This window comes from Hordeum vulgare, chromosome 2H (assembly GCF_904849725.1).
Source record: "Hordeum vulgare subsp. vulgare chromosome 2H, MorexV3_pseudomolecules_assembly, whole genome shotgun sequence".
Lineage (NCBI taxonomy): Eukaryota > Viridiplantae > Streptophyta > Magnoliopsida > Poales > Poaceae > Hordeum > Hordeum vulgare.
In genome coordinates, this window is record NC_058519.1 from 551,685 (window position 1) to 574,320 (window position 22,636).

General features: G+C 44.1%; 2 protein-coding genes and 1 pseudogene across 4 annotated transcripts; 2 read left to right on the plus strand and 1 right to left on the minus strand.

The window, feature by feature from the left end:
* The first annotated feature begins 10,424 nt into the window (after positions 1-10,424).
* LOC123428997 (protein YIF1B-B-like) lies at positions 10,425-12,271 on the plus strand. The gene is made up of 5 exons (XM_045113067.1): positions 10,425-10,527; positions 10,933-11,111; positions 11,192-11,290; positions 11,400-11,551; positions 11,647-12,271. Exons 2-5 carry the CDS (start codon positions 10,935-10,937, stop codon positions 12,026-12,028), a joined length of 810 nt encoding a protein of 269 aa, XP_044969002.1. The 5' UTR covers positions 10,425-10,527; positions 10,933-10,934; the 3' UTR covers positions 12,029-12,271.
* A 1,024-nt stretch (positions 12,272-13,295) lies between these two features.
* Positions 13,296-16,990, minus strand: LOC123431445 (ATG8-interacting protein 1-like). 3 transcript variants are annotated; one of them, XM_045115225.1, is made up of 3 exons: positions 16,654-16,741; positions 15,783-16,485; positions 13,296-13,592 (listed from the first exon to the last, which is right to left on the minus strand). In XM_045115225.1, the coding sequence occupies exons 2-3, from the start codon at positions 16,472-16,474 to the stop codon at positions 13,589-13,591; spliced, it is 696 nt and encodes a 231-aa protein (XP_044971160.1). In that variant the 5' UTR covers positions 16,475-16,485; positions 16,654-16,741; the 3' UTR covers positions 13,296-13,588. The 3 variants fall into 3 exon arrangements, with proteins under 3 accessions (XP_044971160.1, XP_044971158.1, XP_044971159.1); XM_045115223.1 differs by lacking the exons at positions 13,296-13,592; positions 16,654-16,741 and adding exons at positions 13,609-14,242; positions 16,848-16,990; XM_045115224.1 differs by lacking the exon at positions 13,296-13,592 and adding an exon at positions 13,609-14,242.
* Positions 16,991-17,671: 681 nt separating this feature from the next.
* On the plus strand, positions 17,672-20,756 carry LOC123431447 (annotated as a pseudogene).
* The last annotated feature ends 1,880 nt before the right edge of the window (positions 20,757-22,636 follow it).

Sequence of the window (22,636 nt, forward strand, 5' to 3'; positions counted from 1 at the left end):
GATTATCATGAACAAGGAAATATGATAATAACCATTTTATTATTGCCTCTAGGGCATATTTCCAACAGTCTCCCACTTGCACTAGAGACAATAATCTAGTTACATTGTGATGTATCGAACACCCATAGCATTATGGTACTGATCATGTTTTGCTCGTGGAAGAGGTTTAGTCAACGGGTCTGCAATATTCAGATCCGTGTGTACTTTACAAATATCTATCACTCCAGTTTGGACATGGTCCTGGATGGAGTTGTAGCGGCGCTTGATGTGCTTCGTCTTCCGGTGAAACCTGGGCTCTTTGGCTATGGCAATGGCTCCAGTGTTATCACAGAAGAGTGTCATAGGACCCGACGCGCTTGGAACCACTCCAAGGTCGGTGATGAGCTCCTTCATCGAAATTCCTTCATGAGCCGCTTCTGAAGCAGCTATGTACTCCGCTTCACATGTAGATGCTGCCACGACTTCTTGCTTGCTGCTGCACCAGCTCACTGCCCCACCATTCAACACATATACGTATCCGGTTTGTGACTTAGAGTCATCCGGATCTGTGTCGAAGCTAGCATCGACGTAACCCTTTACGACGAGCTCTTCGTCACCTCCATAAACGAGAAACATTTCCTTAGTCCTTTTCAGGTACTTAAGGATATTCTTGACCGCTGTCCAGTGTTCCGCACCGGGATTACTTTGGTACCTTCCTACCAAGCTTATCGCAAGGTTTATATCAGGTCTGGTACACAGCATGGCATACATTAGAGAGCCCACGGCTGAAGCGTAGGGGACAGAACTCATCTTCTCTCTATCTGCTGCCGTGGTCGGCGACTGAGTCTTACTCAATCTCATACCTTGCAAAACTGGCAAGAACCCTTTCTTTGAGTTCTCCATATTGAATTTCTTCAATATCTTGTCAAGGTATGTACTTTGCGAAAGACCTATGAGGCGTCTCGATCTATCTCTATAGATCTTGATGCCCAATATGTATGCAGCTTCTCCAAGGTCCTTCATTGAAAAACTCTTGTTCAAATAGGCCTTTATGCTCTCCAACATCTCTATATCATTCCCCATCAATAATATGTCATCCACATATAGTACGAGGAAAGCTACAGAGCTCCCACTCACTTTCTTGTACAGACAGGCTTCTCCGTAAACCTGTATGAACCCAAACGCTTTAATCACCTCATTAAAGCGAATGTTCCAACTCCGAGATGCTTGCACCAGCCCATAGATGGAGCGCTGGAGCTTGCATACTTTGTTAGCACCTTTAGGATCGACAAAACCTTCTGGTTGCATCATATACAACTCTTCCTTAAGATTCCCGTTAAGGAATGCTGTTTTGACGTCCATTTGCCAAATTTCATAATCATAAAAGGCGGCAATTGCTAACATGATTCGGACTGATTTCAGCTTCGCTACGGGAGAGAAAGTCTCTTCGTAGTCAATTCCTTGAATTTGTGGAAAACCCTTTGCGACAAGTCGAGCTTTGTAAACGGTTACATTACCGTTTGCATCAGTCTTCTTCTTGAAGATCCATTTATTTTCTATGGCTCGCCGGTCATCGGGCAAGTCCACCAAAGTCCATACTTTGTTCTCATACATGGATCCTATCTCGGATTTCATGGCCTCAAGCCATTTGTTGGAATCCGGGCCCGCCATTGCTTCTTCATAGTTCGAAGGTTCACCATTGTCTAACAACATGATTTCCATCACAGGGTTGCCGTACCACTCTGGTGCGGAGCGTACCCTTGTGGACCTTCGCGGTTCAGTAGTAACTTGATCCGAAGCTTCATGATCATCATCATTAACTTCCTCTTCAGTTGGTGTAGGCATCACAGGAACAACTTCTTGCGTTGCGCTACTTTCCTGTTCGAGAGGGGGTGTAATTACCTCATCAAGTTCTACCTTCCTCCCACTTACTTCTTTCGAGAGAAACTCTTTCTCTAGAAAGGATCCGTTCTTGGCAACAAAGGTTTTACCTTCGGATCTAAGATAGAAGGTATACCCAATAGTTTCCTTAGGGTATCCTATGAATACGCATTTCTCCGCTTTGGGTTCGAGCTTTTCTGGTTGAAGTTTCTTCACATAAGCATCGCAGCCCCAAACTTTAAGAAACGACAACTTAGGTTTCTTGCCAAACCACAGTTCATACGGTGTCGTCTCAACGGATTTAGACGGTGCCCTATTTAAAGTGAATGCTGCAGTTTCTAATGCATATCCCCAAAATGATAGCGGTAAGTAGGTGAGAGACATCATAGATCGTACCATATCTAATAAGGTGCGATTACGACGTTCAGACACTCCGTTGCGCTGCGGTGTGCCAGGCGGCGTTAGTTGTGAAACGATTCCACACTTTCTTAGGTGTGTGCCAAACTCGTGACTCAAATATTCTCCTCCACGATCAGATCGTAGACATTTTATTTTTCTGTCACGTTGATTCTCAACCTCACTCTGAAATTCCTTGAACTTTTCAAACGTCTCAGATTTGTGCTTCATCAAGTAGATATACCCATACCTACTCAAATCATCGGTGAGAGTGAGAACATAACGATAACCACCGTGAGCTTCAACGTTCATTGGACCATACACATCAGTATGTATTATTTCCAATAAGTCGGAGGCTCTCTCCATTATTCCTGAGAATGGAGTCTTAGTCATCTTGCCCATGAGGCACGGTTCGCATGTGTCAAATGATTCAAAGTCAAGAGACTCTAGCAGTCCATCAGTATGGAGCTTCTTCATGCGCTTAACGCCGATATGACCAAGGCGGCAGTGCCACAAGTATGTGGGACTATCATTATCAACTTTGCATCTTTTGGTACTCACACTATGAATATGTGTAACATCACGATCGAGATTCATCAAGAATAAACCATTCACCAGCGGAGCATGACCATAAAACATATCACTCATATAAATAGAACAACCATTATTCTCTGACTTAAATGAGTAGCCGTCTCGCATTAAGCAAGACCCTGATACAATGTTCATGCTTAAAGCTGGTACTAAATAACAATTATTAAGGTCTAAAACTAATCCCGACGGTAGATGTAGAGGTAGCGTGCCGACGGCGATCACATCGACCTTTGAACCATTCCCGACGCGCATCGTCACCTCGTCCTTGGCCAGTCTCCGCTTATTCCGCAGTTCCTGCTTTGAGTTGCAAATGTGAGCAACAGCACCGGTATCAAATACCCAGGAGCTACTACGAGCGCTGGTAAGGTACACATCAATAACATGTATATCACATATACCTTTAACGTTGCCGGCCTTCTTGTCCGCTAAGTATTTGGGGCAGTTCCGCTTCCAGTGACCTTTTCCCTTGCAGTAGAAGCACTCAGTCTCAGGCTTGGGTCCGTTCTTTTTCTTCTTCCCGGCATCTGGTTTACCGGGCGCGGCAACAGCTTTGCCGTCTTTCTTGAAGTTCTTCTTACCCCTGCCTTTCTTGAAACTAGTGGTCTTGTTGACCATCAACACTTGATGCTCCTTCTTGATTTCTACTTCTGCAGACTTGAGCATCGAGTACAACTCGGGAATGGTTTTCTCCATCCCTTGCATGTTGTAGTTAAGCACAAAGCCCTTGTAGCTTGGTGGGAGAGACTGGAGGATTCTGTCAATGATAGCATCATCCGGAAGTTCGACTCCAAGTGAAGTCAGACGACCGTGTAACCCAGACATTTTGAGTATGTGCTCACTGACAGAACTGTTCTCCTCCATCTTACAACTGAAGAACTTGTCGGAGACTTCATATCTCTCGACACGGGCATGAGATTGAAAAACTAGCTTCAGCTCTTGGAACATCTCATATGCCCCGTGTTGCTCAAAACGTCTTTGGAGCCCCGTTTCTAAACTGTATAACATGCCACACCTGACCAGAGAGTAGTCATCACTCCGCGCTTGCCAGACGTTTAGAACGTCCTGGGCTGCTGTGGGAGCGGGAGGGTCACCTAGCGGCGCATTAAGGACATAAGCCTTTTTAGCTGCTTCAAGGATGAGCTTCAGGTTGCGAACCCAGTCCGCATAGTTGCTACCATCATCTTTCAGCTTGTTTTTCTCTAGGAATGCGTTGAAGTTGAGGTTGACGTTGGACATCTACAATATTTATAAAGACAACTTTTAGACTAAGTTCATGACAATCAGGTTCATTTAATCAAATTAAGTATGAACTCCCACTTAAATCGACATCCCTCTAGTCATCTAAGTGATACATGATCCATGTTGACTAACCCGTGTCCGATCATCACGTGAGACGGACTAGTCACCATGGTGAGCAACTTCATGCTGATCGTATTCAACCATACGACTCATGTTCGACCTTTCGGTCTCTTGTATTCTAGGTCATGTCTGTACATGCTAAGCTCGTCGAGTCAACCTAAGTGTTTCGCGTGTGTAAATCTAGCTTACACCCGTTGTATGCGAACGTTAGAATCTATCACACCCGATCATCACGTGGTGCTTCGAGACAACGAACCTTCGCAACGGTGCACACTTAGGGGAATACGTTCTCGAAATTTTAGGAGGGATCATCTTATTATGCTACCGTCGTTCTAAGCAATAAGATGTAAAACATGATAAACATCACAATGCAATCATATAGTGACATGATATGGCCATTATCATCTTTGCTCATTCGATCTCCATCTTCAGGCATCGCATGATCATCATCGTCACCGGCGTGACACCATGATCTCCATCATCGTGTCTCCGTGAAGTCGTCACGCCAACTACTACTATCACTACTACTATGGCTAACCGTTAGCAATGAAGTAAAAGTAGCAAGCACAAGGCGTTGCATCTCATACAATAAATTAAGACAACTCCTATGGCTCCTGCCGGTTGTCATACTCATCGACATGCAAGTCGTGAAACCTATTACAATAACATGATCATCTCATACATCATACATGCAACATCACAACTTTGGCCATATCACATCACATGTCAAACCCTGCAAAAACAAGTTAGAAGTCCTCTAATTGTTGTTGCGAGTTTTACGTGGCTGATTTGGGTTTCTAGCAAGACCGCCTTCTTACCTACGTGACAGCCACAACGATGATATGCCAAAGCTATTTACCCTTCATAAGGACCCTTTTCATCAAATTCAATCCGACTAGAGTAGGAGAGATAGACACCCGCTAGCCACCTTTATGCACGATGTGCATGTCTGTCGGTGGAACCAGTCTCACGTAAGCGTACGTGTAAGGTCGGTCCGGGCCGCTTCATCCCACAATACCGCCGGTAAAGAATAAGACTAGTAACGGCAAGCAAATTGACAAACCATCGCCCACAACTTTTGTGTTCTACTCGTGCATAGAATCTACGCATAGAAAACCTGGCTCGGATGCCACTGTTGGGGAACGTAGCATAAATTCAAAAATTTTCCTACGCATGTTCAGATCTTCCTATGGAGAGACCAGCAACGAGAGAGGGGTAAGAGCATCTTCGTACCTTTGAAGATCGCTAAGCGGAAGCGTTGCTAGAACGCGGTTGATGGAGTCGTACTCGCAGCGATTCCGATCTAGTGCCGAACAACGGCACCTCCGCGTTCAACACACGTGCAGCCCGGTGACGTCTCCCGCACCTTGATCCAGCAAGGAGTAGGGAGAGGTTGGGGAAGAAGACCAGCAACACGACGACGTGGTGTTGGTGGAGAGACGAGGTCTCCCGGCAGGGCTTCGCCAAGCGCCGGCAGAGAGGAGGAGGGAGAGGAACAGGGCTGCGTCGAGAGAGAGAGATTAAACCGTGTCTCAAACAGCCCCGAACCTCATCTATATATAGGGGGAGGGGGAGGGGGCGCAGCCCTTAGGGTTCCCACCCCTAAGGGGTGCGGAAGCCCTTAGATGGGAGAGGGGTGGCGGCCAGGGCAAGGGGGAGGGGTGGCGCACCCCTCTGGTGGCCTAAGGCCCACCTAAGTTAGGGTTCCCCCCTCTTTTTCTTTCCCCTGCGCCATGGGCTGAGTGGGGAGGCGCACCAGCCCAACTAGGGGCTGGTTCCCACCCCCACTTAGCCCATCTTACCTCTTGGGGTCGCAGCCCCCCTTCGGTGGTCCCCCGGGACCACCTCCGGTGGTCCCGGTGGTCCCGGTACGTTACCGGTGATGCCCGAAACACTTCCGGTGTCCGAAACCATCCGTCCTATATATCAATCTTTACCTCCGGACCATTCCGGAGCTCCTCGTGATGTCCGGGATCTCATCCGGGACTCCGAACAACTTTCGGTAATCTCGTATAACAATTCCCTATAACCCTAGCGTCATCGAACCTTAAGTGTGTAGACCCTACGGGTTCGGGAGACAGGCAGACATGACCGAGACACCTCTCTGGCCAATAACCATCAGCGGGGTCTGGATACCCATGGTGGCTCCCACTAGCTCCACGATGATGTCATCGGATGAACCACGATGTCAAGGATTCAATCAATCCCGTATACGATTCCCTTTGTCTGTCGGTATAGAACTTGCCCGAGATTCGATCGTCGGTATACCTATACCTTGTTCAATCTCGTTGCCGGTAAGTCTCTTTACTCGTTCCGTAGCACGTCATCGTGTGACTAACTCCTTAGTCACATTGAGCTCATGATGATGTTCTACCGAGTGGGCCCAGAGATACCTCTCCGTCACACGGAGTGACAAATCCCGATCTCGATTCGTGCCAACCCAACAGACACTTTCGGAAGTACCCGTAGTGCACCTTTATAGTCACCCAGTTACGTTGTGACGTTTGATACACCCAAAGCACTCCTACGGTATCCGGGAGTTGCACAATCTCACGGTCGAAGGAAAAGATACTTGACATTAGAAAAGCATTAGCATACGAACAATACGATCTAGTGCTAGGCTTAGGATTGGGTCTTGTCCACCACATCATTCTCCCAATGATGTGATCCCGTTATCAATGACATCCAATGTCCATGATCAGGAAACCATGATCATCTATTGACTAACGAGCTAGCTAACTAGAGGCTTGCTAGGGACACATTGTGATCTATTCATTCACACATGTATTAGTGTTTCCTGTTAATACAATTATAGCATGAACGATAGACGATTATCATGAACAAGGAAATATGATAATAACCATTTTATTATTGCCTCTAGGGCATATTTCCAACAACCTTTGTGTCACTTGCTTATGTGGTTAACTTGTGATCTTGCTGAAATTCTGGTTACGAGTTAGACATAGTTGCAACAACAAGATCAAACAGAGTTTGTCAAAGTTTTTCTTTCTCTTTCAGTTTGTCAACTGAGTTGCTTGAGGACAAGCAAGGTTTTAAGCTTGGGGGAGTTGATACGTCTCCATCGTATCTACTTTTCCAAACTCTTTTGCCCTTGTTTTGGACTCTAATTTGCATGATTTGAATGGAACTAACCCGGAGTGGCGTTGTTTTCAACAGAATTGTCATGGTGTTGTTTTTGTGCAGAAATGAAAGTTCTCGGAACGTCCTGAAAATTTACGGAGAATATTTCTGGAAAATATGAAAAATACCTACGCAAAGATCCACTCGAGGGGATGGGCCAATGGGCCACAAGCCCTGTTGCGGCGACCCCCCTGGCCGCGGCAACCAAGCTTGTGGGGCCCACGTGGGTCTGCCGCCCCCAACTCCAGCTCTATAAATTCACTTTCGTCCAGAAAAAAAACAGAAGAAAAGATTTCATCGCGTTTGCGATACGGAGGCGCCGCCACATCCTGTTCTTCATCTAGAGGGCAGATCTGGAGTCCTTTTGGGCTCCGGAGAGGGGAAATCGTCGCCATCGTCATCATCAACCTTCTTCCCTCTCCAATTCCATGAAGCTCTTCATCGTTCGTGAGTAATCTATTCGTAGGCTCGCTGGGCGGTGATGAGTAGGATGAGATCTATCATGTAATCGAGTTAGTTTTGACGGGGATTGATCCCTAGTATCCACTATGTTATGAGATTGATGTTGCTACTACTTTGCCATGCTTAATGCTTGTCACTAGGGGCCGAGTGCCATGATTTCAGATCTGAAATTATTATGTTGTCACCAATATATGTGTGTTTTAGATCCGATCTTGCAAGTTGTAGTTACCTACTATGTGTTATGACCCGACAACCCCGGAGTGACAATAACCGGAACCACTCCCGGTGATGACCATAGTTTGAGGAGTTCATGTGTTCACCAAGTGCTAATGCGTTGTTCCAGTTCTTTATTAAAAGGAGAACCTTAATATCCTGTAGTATCCTTTTGGACCCCGCTGCCACAGGAGGGATGGACAATAGATGTCATGCAAGTTCTTTTCCCTAAGCACGTATGACTACGCACAGAATGCATACCTACATCACATTGACGAACGGGAGCTAGCCACATATCTCTCTGTGTTATAACTGTTGCATGATGAATGTCATCCAAACGAATCACCGACCCATTGCCTACGAGTTTGTCCCACTGCTGTTGTTATTTGTTTTTCTCTGCTGTTGTTACTACCGTTACCGCTACTGTTACTTGCTGCTGTTGTTACTTGCTTTGCCCTGCTGCTACTTGCTACTGCTGTTACTTGCTACTGCTGTCACTACTGCTGTTCCTTGCCACTGTTGTTACTCGTTACACTGCTGCTACCTGCCACAATACTTTTTCTCGCGCCATTGACGGGAAAGAATATTTTCCGTCCACGGTCAACTTCTGGCGCCATTGATACAACAGTTAGGAATAGTATGCCGTCAACAGATCGTTTATGGCACAGTTGTTATCATACTACTTTACTACTGATACTTTGCTTGCACATACTAATCTTTCAGGTGTGGTTGAATCCGTCACATTCAACTGCTAATACCTGAGAGTATCCTTTCACTTCCCGTCTAGCGAATCAACAAATTGGGTTGAATACTCTACCCTCGAAAACTGTCGCGATCCCACACGTTGGTGGGCCATTGCAAGACAATTGCTAATTGTTGAGCAACTGGGAGCAGTTTTGGCTCTGTTGCCGCGGAGGCATCAAGTCAGGCACACGTCAACAACATTCTTCTAGTGTCGTTGCTGTGGACTGCTAGCAAGCAGTATGTTCATCTAAATTCCATCAACTCTGTCCAGGTCCTCACAAGAAGGAAAGATAACTAGATAAGCGTTCGATTCATGCTGAATAACCTCTCACTTTCACTGTGTGTATGTACCACTGACCTGAACACAAGTGATAGGTGTGTGGGTGGACGCCAAGTGATCCTTGACAATACAAACTGGCAATCTGGCTCTCGACAACACTAGTCGGGGCCATCATACCACTGACCTGAACACAAGCGATAGGTGTCTGGGTGGACGCCAAGTGATCCTTGACAATACAATCTGGCAACTGGGCAAAGTAAGTCTCCTCAGCACCAATTCTGGAAACAAAAGCATTGGGCTTCGGGAGTTTAAGAACTGGGCACCGCAATGATGGATGAGCAATGTTGTCGCAAATATGGACCCGCAACGTTGCATGAGCAATCTTATCGCAAATATAAGAATAATTTTGAACCTTGCAATCCTTCGCCGCGTGTGTGTCAACTGCACACTTCCAACATCGGACTCCTTTTTTGCCTTTGACCTTGGCCGTGGAAGGTTCCCCCTGTACATTGGTCACGGAAGCCAGTGTCGGCGGTACATCATAATACTTCCTTATTAGTGGGATTCATACATAGACCCCACAGATCTAGCTATCATTTTGATAGGATGGCTTATCATGTCACACTGACAATATATGGTGATTTCAAGGCAGTTTGGTTGCACGGACGATGACTGATAAATGTCGATAGGGTGGCTATAACCGAACCCCCGCGAGGGACCAGACTCTAGGCTCACGAGCCCATTGATGCAGTTTGTTCTTGGTGTGGGAAACGGTGTTTCTGGTGATAACAACAACTCCAATAGCGTCGACGAGACAAGAAAATTTTCTCAAGAGATAAGCTCTTTCTTTCTAAGCCTAAAGTCATTGCTAATATTTCTAGCTTTTTGTCCTCCCCTTGTATTTGGTTCACGCTCCGCCACTGTCGTCCATCTCAGAGATCCACGTCCTGAGGGCCTCATGCATTGTATGACCCACCATGTGTTTGTTAGGTGTTTCGCGTGAATATATTTCATCTTGTATTCCCTCCGTTCCAAAATAAATGTCGTAACTTTTATACTAAGTTAGTATAAATTTAGTACTAAAGCAGTGACACTTATTTTGAGACGGAGGGAGTAGTATAAAAACATGTTGGATTTTTTTATTTATGGGGAAAGGGGGTTCATGTTGAATAATCCAACTCCCAAGTAGGTTCGAATCAAATTCAAATTCAAATTCAAACTCAAACAAAAGGAGGGCGTGTTCCGTGTTTGGACAAAGTAAAGGAAAGGAAAGGAAAGTGGGGTTCTTTTTCCCTTTCCTTGGTTTGGTTTGGTTTGGAGGTAACCGACGCCACCTCCTTCCTTCCTCTCTTCACATCCATCGTGTCTCTCGCCGGCAGCCGCCCCCCTCCCCCTCCTCCTCCTCCTCCTCCTCCTCCTCCTCCTCCCAAGCACCGCCGCCGCCACCGCCGTCGTTCCAGGACAAGACAAGAGGAGAAAGAGTGAGTCTTGCTGTCCTCGTCCTCATCTTTTTCTTCCTTTCTTGCCGTGAGCGAATCGGGATCCGGAAAGCCCTCCTCTTCTCCGGTTATCCACGGACCGATAATACTAGTAGTATGACGAGCCTGCGATTCGATTCGTTTCGATTCGATTCATCAGCCTTGTTGCCAGCGATTCGATTGGATCGGGTATTCATTTTTCCTTGTCCACGATTCATTCCCTTGTTTGTAACAGAAACAAGACTCACTAGCAGCATCCAACATAACCTCTGTTTCCCCCCTCATACAGTAGCACCTTCTCCTATATAGAGTATGCTATTGTTATGTGCAAAGTTTGTTTCGGTTAAATTTCCGGTGCACGCGAATATATCTATATAATTGTCATCAATTCTTCTTCCTTGTCTGCAGCCATGTATGATAACTACAGAAATCCTCATCCTCCCGGGATGCAGATGCCCCCACCAAACACTCAGCCTGGCCCTTACGACAATCCATTGTATGGCGCAAGCTCGGGTCTCATCAAAACTGGGTTAGGAGTCTACGGGGAGAAGTTCCTCGGCTCAAGTTCAGAATTCATGCACAGCAATGTAAGGAGCCTCCAAACAACCTTTGATCCCCCGGGCCGGCTGTTTTATTTAATTATTTATTGGCTCTACAACTCTTGCAGATCAGTAGGTACTTCTCCAACCCACAGTACTACTTCCATGTGAATGATCAGTATGTCAGGAACAAGTTGAAAGTCATACTGTTTCCGTTCCTTCACAGGGTATGTATGTTGCTTGTCTTTCCCCAGCTGCACCTTTCTTGATATACTTCTGCTTCTTCCGTCCATCTATTTGGTTTACTGAAATCAAGTCTTTGCAACGGCATTTCAGGGGCACTGGACACGGATAAGCGAGCCTGTAGGTGGCCGGCTGTCGTACAAACCTCCAATGTACGACATAAATGCGCCAGATCTGTACATCCCTTTCATGGCGTTCGGTACCTTCATAATTCTCGCAGGCTTCACACTAGGCTTCATGGGGAAGTGAGTTTTCCCTTCTTCCTTTTTAACTCTCTCCAGCCACAAAACAGTGAGGCTTCGAATCTGCCGTTACTAACGCACTTGATATCGATATGCAGGTTCACTCCAGAAGCGATAAATCTCCAGTTCACAAGAGGGCTGATCGGATGGGGCCTACAGATCGTGTTCCTGAAGGGGCTCCTCTACTCGATGGGCGGGGGTGAGGTGCCGCTGCTCGACCTGGTGGCCTACAGCGGGTACCTGTTTGCGGGGCTATCACTAGCCATCGTCGCTCGGCTCCTGTGGGCATACTCGTACTACGTGATGATGCCGTGGATGAGCCTGTGCATGGGGATCTTCCTGGTGAGGACGATGAAGCGGGTGATATTCACGGAGATGCGGGGCAGCGAGAGGCACTCGACGCGGCAGCACTACTTCCTGCTCTTCATGGCCATCGTGCAGTTCCCCCTCTTCTTCTGGCTCGGCAGCATAGGCGCATGAGACGGGTAGTCTTGTCTGTAATTTTGGCACTAGAAAAAACAGCCACCTGTGAAGCTTAGGCGCATTCGGTATAGCATATCCAGTAGCCTGTGCAGGCTCTCTGAGCATCATCATATATGTTTTATTGACAGGGTTTTGTGTTTGGCTTTGTATAAAGTTGTGAATTTTGCAGTTGGTCACCATTTTGTAGAATGTTTGTTGGAATAGTCTCATTAGTTATATGCATATTTATAGTTTCTGTTATACATGTTTCTGTGTATGTTGTTTCTAAAGTATAAATGTTTCTCTGTATGTTGTTGGACCTATCACAATTCATTCGATTACACCAGGAAAGACTGTGATTTACTTCAGCTTGGCATATACTATGTTGCACAAAATAAACCACACAAGTATGCATATTATTTCTTTCATGTACATATAATCTTTGTATTTTGTTGCTTCCACCATTCATTCATTCTCCCTTAACTTATTTCCTTTGGATTTTTGGTGATGTGCGCGGATTTATACACTTCAAAAGCAGTCAGTTTGAGTGATTTTGTGTTTGGTTATGTAAAGCTGTGAATTTTGCAGGATGTTTGTTGGAATAGCCTCAAGTCTATTCATATTTACTGTTTATGTTATTTATGTTTCTTTTATATGGTGTTGGATCTACCCTAATTCACTCATCCTACTTAACTAGCATTATTTGAATGCTTGGTCATACCATATGGATTTGCGCTGATAAAGACAGTCAGCTTGAGTCTGCCATTTGGGACTATATGTTTCACAAAATTCACCACATAAGTATGCAAATTTATATGTCATATACATATACGATTTTTGTATTTTGTTGATTCCACCATTCATTCATCCTCTTTCTTTGAATTTTTGGTGAGGTGTGCTAATTTATGCTTACAAAGCAGACAGTTGACATACTGAAACATCTCCTGGTCAACAGAGAATTTGTTTCAGTGCCAAAGATGATCCATGTTGGTTTTCAAGGCGCCGCGGATTCTATTCATTTAATACTTGATAATTGTTCTAAAGTCAAAGTCCTTTCATCAAGTCAGCAACAGGTGAACAATTGCTGCACAAAAAGGTTCTGTTGATGTATAAATTCTCAGCCACCAAAGACACGAGCAAAACCATTGCTTAAGAGGGAATACAGAAACAAAATAGATTCCAGGTTTCATGTCGCAAACACGAGAACAAATGCGGTTATCATGGATTTCATTTCACAGCATGGAGTTGCACATTCCAACATCCATTTGTCAAAATGTAGTAGATAGAAACTTCAAAGGGCGCGCCGTTCGTATTAATAAAGAGTACAAAGGTACGACGACTATGAGGACAAGAGCAAGAAGAAACTTTGGCATCTCACAGGCCTGGCAACAAGCAAATACCCTGTCAAACTTAATATTATTACAACTAGAGACCCCTTTCGTCACTGTCGCAAATCATATTGGCACGGCCATCTTCTTCTTGGTTATAATGACTCCAGGGTGATCTGTGAAGACTCATCAGAGATTGTATCAACGAAGAACACCACAAACAGACCCACCAGTCCAGGAATTCGGATCATCAACTGACAACAAAACAGAGCCTTGGTTAGCAACAAAAGACGTAACGATTCACAGAAGGCAACGGACATCAGGAATTATCATCTCTAATATATATTCTGTCATCAAGACGATATCAGTGTGATCTAATATAATAGAAACATAAGAAAGAAGGTAGTAGTATATCTATCATATTGCTTTTTACGTACTTGATAGCTTGTTAAAGGAAATAGTCTGAACAGTTAGGACACTGTTACAGGTTAAGGACCTAGGTAAACTGTATGTATGTTTCCCACATAGAAGACTTGTATGATACTAACAATGATGAGATACAAAAATGTTAATACAAGAAGGTTCCCATATGATACTAACAATGATGATATGTTAACAATTTTAATGACAAGAACCAATTTACTGACTGCATAAAAAGTTAAGAAAATGATACTACGGAGTATTCCACTGTAAATATAAACATGACAGCAAACATGTTGCATTAGATAGAGATGAGAATTGGATGTCCTAATGTTGCAAAAGAAAGAAACTTGGCACACTGCCGGTGTAAAGTGTAAACTAACTTGATATCTAAGGTGCTGAAATAGCCTCCACCACTTTTAGGCAGACTAACCACTCACATCATACAAATTGGGTAAGAATCCCACTTTATGTACCACATAAACTGTAAAAGGATAATAACCATTTCAGGATCCGTACTACCTTCAAAAAGTAGCAACAAAAAAAAACTCTCATTACCCATACTAAATTCATTCCAAGTTCAGCAAAATCAGTGGTTGCTATGAATATTTAACAGTCACTGTTTCGTAGTTCATACTCAACCAAAGTGAAATCTGAATCAAATCCTACTTTGCTCTAAATGGATGTATATTTGCTGTCTGCTATGCAATATTGAGCATGGGTAAAAATAGCAACGAAAAGTTACCTCATTATCCGTACTAAGGTCATGCTATATGAAGCAAAATCAGTGACCGATGTGGATATTTAATATGTAATTCATACTATAACCAAAGCTGTATCTCACAAGTCACAATTTCGTAAGTAATTAGCTATCCCAACAGTTCTTCTAGTTCTACTGCTCATTTTAAACATGCCACACAACATCTCTATAAAATTTAAACAAAAAACTATGCCCGCTAGCTGGGGGAGATGCTGGGCCATGATGAAGGAATAAACTGCCCAGGAAACATAACAGGGAGTCCAATCAGTCTTCAGGCCCATGACCGAGCAAGAAAAAACAGAAACAGTACCTTACTGCACAAGATAAATTTTGCTAGTGCTGTTCTAAGGAACACGATGCTAAGCGTCAAAGAAATTTGAATCATTATTCATGCTAAGCCAAAGTGAAATCTGAATCAAATCCAATTTGCTGTTTTTTATGCAATAATGGACGTCAATAAAAATAGCATCAAAAAATTAACTCATTATCTGTACTATTTAATACTCCCTCCGTCCCAAAATTCTTGTCTTAGCTTTGTCTAGAAATGGATGTATCTAAATACTAAAACTTGACTAGATACATTCATATCTAAACAAATCTAAGACAAGAATTTTGGGATGGAGGGAGTACATAATAAGTATTTAGCAGTGTACATAGAGTTCATGCCAAATGAAGCAAAATCAGTGGCTGGTGTATATATTTAATACATAATCCATGTCAAAACCAATGAACTATTCAAACAGTTCTTCTACTCCTCAATTTTAATCATGCGCCCGCTAAATCTCTAAAAAAAACTTAATAGAAACTACACCCCACTAACTTCTTATCAAAGAAAATATATGAATGCACGTACTTAATTTCACGAAGCATGTGCACGTGATGTTCTAACACTGGGGAGAGGTGCAGGGCCATGATAAAAGATTAGGAGGTGTAACAGGGAGTTCGATGAGTTTTCAGGCCCATAACTGAGTAAGGAAAACCAGAAAGAGTAGCTTACTGCGCAAAATGGATTTCTCTAGTAGTGCTGAAAGCAACTCTAAGCTGAGCACATGTTCAGGAGAGAGTACACATGATGGTGCGCACAGAGCAAGCAACTAGCATGCACATTACTAACCATATTCAACAACTGTATGTACTACACTGCTAAGTACGGAAAGAGATAGACTGCATATTATTTCCAAAACATGCAATACGATATTGAGTCGGCCATACAAAACACGAATCAGAGTCGAAAAGAGAATAATAGCTCAATGTGTACACATACCTGACTGCCGAGCGGGAGCGCCATTTAAGGCAGCTCATGTGCAACTTGTCCTTGCGCCACAAGATGACAAGGCCAACCAGGGCAGCAACAACAACCGCACCCCAGATAGTGTTGGTCTCCTTAGCTTGGTCATACAGGCATGACATGTGCTTCTTCAGCCAGCACTGGCAGGGGGCACCAGAGCCGCGGCCCTTGCTGCTGCCACTGGTGTCCTGAGGCGCACCAGACTTGTCCTGGGAATCATCATCATGGAAAACAACGAAACCACGGCCGTCATCTTCTGCGTAGAACTCAGCCACGTCACCCATCATCATCTCGGCATCATGTACCGACAGGCTCTTGCCCTCGTCATAGTACTTGACCGTCTCGGACCCATCATCATCGTAGCCCCCACCGACATTCTTGAAGGCGGCGGCGGCGGCGTCCACGCTGGTGCTTTCCTGAGGCTCGAGAAGGGCGGTCTCTATGGGCAGGTTCTCGTGCTCGCTGGGGGGGAACACGAAGTGGTCCGACATGAGCAGCGTTCCCTGGCTGTCTTTGCTGCCCTCTCCGAGCCTCTTGCCCTCTGCTGCTCCTTGGGGTCCGCCGGGCGCCGCGGCGTAGGTGGACGCGGTGAGGGTCACCACCTCCCAGTCGGCCCCCCGGGACGCGGCTCCGTCTGTGGCTGGCACCTCTTTCTCGCTGTCAGACATGGCCACAAAACCTGATCATGGAAGGGGCCAAAGCAATTATGGCGGCGTAAAAGAAAAAATTGCGTCGGTACAGAGAAGGGCAGTTAGGGAGGTGTAAAAAGGAAAAATTGTGGTGGTATAGAGAAGAGGAATTTAATTTAATTTGGCTAGTGCGGAAGAAATAACCATCACAACCATACCTAGGAATTTAATTGTGGTGATGTACAACCGATTACAACTGAACCTAGGTAACCAAGATTATCCTGAAAGAAATAACCATCACAACCAGGAACTGGATCAGATCTGACTAGTCGTGGCTGGAGGATCTGACTGCTAATGGCAGGAAGTAAGATCAAACTGCGATGCGACAGAGAGAAACGAATCGAGGACTTACCAAGAACGAAAAGAGGGCTAGATCTACGGTAGCAGCCAGAGCCAGAGGAGATTAACTGCTCTTTTTGTAGTTGGGATTTGGGGACTGGCTTGCTTTTCCGCACCCGGTCAGATCCGGCGAAGAACGCCGGCGGCGAAGAACAAGTAGTTGGGATTTGGGATCGTGCGACCAAGCCCTGGTAGGGAAGGAGATCCAAACCATCTATTTAGACATGGGATTGAAGCCCTGCCCTGGTATTTTGCATAAAAGCCCTGCCGGGATTGAACCATCTATTTAGACATGAGATCGTGGGATTGAAGCCCTGCCGGGAGATGTCTAAATGAGGAAAGCGTTTTTTTGCATAAAAGTCCCTCCATTTCTGGGTATTCAACCCGCGGTCCCTACGTAAGTGGATCGAGCAAACACTTCATTTTTTCAAAGAAAACCCTACATTAGTAAGAATTTCAATCGCGGTCCTTTATCTCATCTTATCCAGACGCTCCCGCTCCCTCTCCCTCTCCAGCCGCGGCGACGTGAGGGGCGGCGCAGGAGGAGGGAGGCCGTGCTCGCGTGGAGGGAGGGAGGCCGCCGGCCACCATGTCCCATCCGCACCGCGGCCGCCTACCCGACGGCGAAGCCGCCAAGGAGGCGGCGCTGGACGGCGCGGGGATCCACCAGAGGAAGGGCTTCGCCGCCAAGGAGGCGGCGCTGGACGGCGCCGGGATCCACCAGAGGAGGGGCTTCGCCGCCAAGGAGGCGACGCTGGACGGCGTCGGGGCTTCGCCGCGAGAGTGACGACCAAGGATGAGGAGTACATACAGGTCTCTCACATTCGTGAGAGAACAGGTGGCCGACATTGGAGAAACAGATGTGGCCAGACTCTTTTCGAAAGGTCGCTATGTGCATCTTTGGTATTCTGGTGTTTGTATTTTTGGCAATTTGCTGTCCACATCAGTGAAGCAGTTTGGTTAAGCAATTGATGTAACCTCTGAAAGTAGTTGCATACCCCAGTATCTCTAGGATACAGATTGATAGTCATTTGGTTACATGACTTGCTGAATTGTTGAATACTCCCTCCGTTCCTAAATATAAGACCTTCTAGAGATTTTACTATAGACTATATACGGATGCATATAGACATATTTTAGAGTATAGATTCACTCATTTGGCTTCGTATGCAGTCTATAACGGAACATCTAAAAGGTCTTATATTTAGGAACGGAGGGAGTATTTATACTTTCTGCAAAAGAAAAGAAAATGTTTGTTGATACTTATAGATCCTCTTGATTGACTGCTATGAGCATTGTCACTTACGATGATGTGGTTGTCGTTTCCTATTCCAGATTCTGCAGATGATAGTAGCTTCAACTCGTGCCTCGAGGACACTAAGCACGAAAGAGGTATACCTCTCTAACGAGCTGTTTATTGATTTTATGCTCGTGATCTTGAGTTTGGAACTTCTCTTGGCATTTCTGAATTTTCCTTTCTTCAGTTTCTGATATATACATTCAACATATTAGGAGTGGTGCATGATATTCTACAAATGTTTTTGCTGATGTTCTAGCTATACTCCATTGTGGGCCACTTCTCATACGTAAAAACTAAGCACTGTAGCATGCTGATTACTGCAGTTCCATGATATGTTGCCACTGTTCATTTCTGCACTCTGTTGCAGTAGCTATCCGATTCTCGTCCATCATGGCAACATCAATGAAAAGACACATACATACGCATTTAGCGGCATAACCTTAACATCGTAGTTTGCACACAGTTGAATTTATTAGATTATGTTCATTTATTCAGTTTAGGCACCTCGCGAATAAGGTTGGCAATCTTGAACGTCCTTTCCTCAAAGAATTCTTTCCACGGTGGATTGAATCTTATGGATGCCCAATTATGAGGTAAAAGAGCATTCATTGTTCAGATTTACCCGTTTACAATAAATCAATCTTTTTGTTATCTCCACATGTTTACGTGTTCCTTCTGCTTGCAAGATTGGGAATCTCGTATAGCAAAGGCAGAAATTTGGTCGAATTAGCTGTTTCACGGGGTTGCACAGCAAAAGCTGATCCAGGTTCTGATAATCACGTGAATGGTGATATTCAAGAAGGTGCAACTGGATGGCCAGGAATGATGAGTGTACGTGTTCATGAAACTGATGGGGCGTATGATCATCCGATTCTGCCAATGGCTGGTGAAGCGTTGCACGTGGTGGAATTACAGTGCCATTCCAAATTAGCAGCAAAGCGTTTTCAGAAAACCAAAAAGGTCTCCAAGCCTGATGGTTCTGATGACAACGTAGATGCTTCAACTCAAGAGAATCGTACAAGGTCTATTTAGACTAATCCACTTCTTTCTTGTACAAGGTCTATTTAGACTAATCCACTTCTTTCTTACACCCTGTAGTTTACTTGAAACTAATTTCAAATTTGTGTACTACAGCATGGACTCCCCTTTACTATGGATCAGAGTGGACCCAGAAATGGAATACCTTGCTGAAATCCATTTTCACCAGCCTATTTAGATGTGGGTGCGTATCACCAGATAAACTTAATGTTGGCTTTAATTTAATGCTGCATAGTTTGTATAAAGGAAATTAGTATTTTTTTTCTTGTTTAACTGCCAGAGTCTTCCCTATTTATCCATATCCATTTTTTTTTACTTTTATCATTTTGATCATTGTGTTAAAACTTCTAATATACATATACATAAGTCTCACAGATATGAAAAATATGTTGAAGCTTATTTACTATTTTTTTCTTCTATTTTTCACTATTTCAAAAAACATGATGCCATAATGATATATGCATACAATTTTTTCTTCCGCTCTTCACTATTTCAAGTTTTGAAACATTTTTGGCAGATCAATCAATTGGAGAAGGACAAAGATGTCATTTCGCAGTCACAGAAAATAACTGTTCTGGAGAAATTACCTCAGCTCTCTTTTGCTGTGATTAATGCCCTCAATAATTTCCTAAATGATACCAAGGTATTTCATCATGCTTATTGAGACCTTAATTCCAATGCACTTTGTACTGATTTGTAACACGATAGGCCTTTTGGAGAGTTAGAGTTGAAGCGGCATATGCATTAGCTGTAACTGCATCAGTACACTTCTTTTCGTTCCATCTGCTTGCAACTATTTATAATTTATAGGATGCATTTTATTTAGTTAATACACATTTGTGGTGAAAGGGTTGGAAAGGCGGTTTTTATCCTCTGAATTTTACTTCAAAAGATCCATGCTGTGAAATGTCAAATGTAGCATTCATATAGTTGTCGGTGGATGTGGATGAAAATAGATCTTGCCATGTGTGCAGTATGCTTTTGAGTGGCTAGATCTTTATATTCCTTTTTGATAGCTGATGTTGGGATGGCAGGCTCCTACACCTACATCTACACTGCCGTCGCCATCATCATCAGCCCGTGATACGTCCTCTTCATCGGAGCCCCCTTCGAGGTCCGTCCCGCCTTGTTTCTGCGCTTCTTCTCTTGCTCCTGACCCGTCTTGCTCCTCCTCCTGCTCCTGCACCAGCACTGAGGAGGTTGGTGGCTGCAGGACTGACCGATCGACCAATGTTGTTTCCTTTCAGAGGTTCGTCTACACCATGCGGTCGCTCCAGGGCGCGCTCATCATCGCCGGCGTCTTCGAGGCCGTCATCGGCTTCTTCGGCATATGGAGGGTCTTCATAAGGTTGTCCAGCGACTCCTCACTCCCTCATGTAGTCGGTCAATAAGCACAACAGCAGAGCCAGGTTAGCAATAAAAAATAAAATACTTTGGTTGTTGATGATTTATCCTTCCTATATAGTGGTTCTCGGCAGTTTGCAAGTACAGAGTACATACGGATTAATGGAATCCATGGCTTTTAACAAGTCAAATTTAATGACAATGATTCAGATAAGTATGGAGTTCACGTCCAATTTTACATCTGACTGTTGTGAGGAAAGAACAGTTTGTAGATTATGCGACTTGTGGACGAACACCAGAGATTGTGGGGCAAGGAGGTACTATGTTTCTTTGTTTTGAACTTTTTTTTATTTCCCGGTCATGTTATGTGACACATGAACGATGAATAGATTTTTAAACTCGGAAATCTACATACCATCAGAATGACAATTCTTCATGTTCCCGCTACATTGTAGCAGAACTTCATGTTTTGTGCTTACTGTGCATTGTCAAGTTCATGTCCCGGTGTTGGTTCAATGTCGTCTACTTGCAGTACTTCTTAAGAATGCATAGGATATGTTGCCTTCTTAATATACAAACATGATTGTGCTTGTAAACTTGTGAAGTATTTGAGAAGCTTCTGTACATTCCACAAATAAAGACATGTAGGCAGAATCTGGTTAAAGATTTACCTACCTGGCTGCATTCATGACCAAGAATACATGATAGTTGTTGGCAAGCTCCTTGCTAATTTAGGAGAACCTCCTGTGCAAATTCAGCAGTCCAAGGATTTCATTTCATTTCCTCGAATTTATAGTTTCTTACACCTGCTTGTACATGAGCAGATGGGTCACTTTATTCAACTTCCATTATATCCCAGACAAGGAAATTGTTTATTGATGCTTCACGAAGAAGCGGAAATGGTGTTTGATTGTAGCAAAGCATCATTAAATTAAATCTATTTACGAGTTATAAATGTTATTACTGATCTTATAGAGTTGGAATATTATTAAGAGAATTTCAGTTTCTCGTGTCTGACAAGTGAAAGATCTTGAGTGGTGCTTTAAGCTTTTCTTTGGCAAGCAAGTACAACGGCACTTTTTCCCCGTTGCAACGCACGGGCCTTTTACTAGTAAATAAATAAGGCACCAGTATGAAAACGGGGATGCGGACGGATGTGAATGTACTGTATCGGTGCTGTTCATGCATACGCGTCAATTTAAATTGATCTAGTGTTTCTTATTTTACTTTTCTATGTATTAGTATTTGACATTTGTTGATTCAGATCAGTGTTAGCACCCCCATATATGTGTCCTTGTTTGGGCCAAGATGGTGGGGCACGTTGAACCACCCATTGTAATAAAGCCGTAGCATCAAATTGTAATAAAGCCCAGGGCACACAGAAATGAGCTCGGTAAAGCAGGAGTAGGATCAAGGTCGGCTCCAACAACACAAGTGTAGGCTGTCAACCGATCCTTGTCGTTACCCGCAAGCTTTGGCCAATTCAGAGCTCGAATAGCCAGCCTCTCAGGATATCCGTCGACTGTGACTCTGACTCTGACGGGAGGTTCAGCTAAAGGCTTTGTGTGTCATCCTTGGAACCAAGACACTCATCCTGAATGAATGAGCCGTGGGCTCAGTCAGACTCGAAGGCTGATTCTGAACATTAAAAATAATGTTCAGAATTTATTAGCGTCATCCATCCAGCGTATTACTAGTGTAGTACATTATGAATGAATTTTACGTGTGTAGTGTGAGCAGCTGGTTTCTTATTTTGGGAAAGCATGGCCGGGGCAATTAAATTGCTCCGCCTGCTGCCACTATGATGCTCGCTACGGTGATGCTATTACTTTCAACCTCACACATAGTCTAGAATTTTCTATGTAGATAATCATTAACCAGGAACCTCTATCAAGATATTTTGTACATCGTACACTTTAGAGATCTCTAACAAGATATTCAAGGACACCTCACAAAATTATATACAGTACAATCAAGTGCCGTCTTGTCATTTTTTTCTCACGTTTAGAATTTTGTTAAATGTCTTTGTAAGGCATCATATAGAAAATTTAAAACTAACGAAAATTACGTTACAAAAATATGATGTAATTTTATAACAAATAATGTGCATTTTCAACAGT

Excerpts from the sequence above, each read along its gene's own strand:
- LOC123428997 (XM_045113067.1), top strand. The coding sequence starts at position 10,935 with ATGTATGATAACTACAGAAATCCTCATCCTCCCGGGATGCAGATGCCC. Across the intron at positions 11,112-11,191 it reads CAGAATTCATGCACAGCAAT|ATCAGTAGGTACTTCTCCAA; the intron begins GTAAGGAGCCTC and ends CAACTCTTGCAG. Across the intron at positions 11,552-11,646 it reads ACACTAGGCTTCATGGGGAA|GTTCACTCCAGAAGCGATAA; the intron begins GTGAGTTTTCCC and ends ATCGATATGCAG.
- LOC123431445 (XM_045115223.1), bottom strand. The coding sequence starts at position 16,474 with ATGTCTGACAGCGAGAAAGAGGTGCCAGCCACAGACGGAGCCGCGTCC.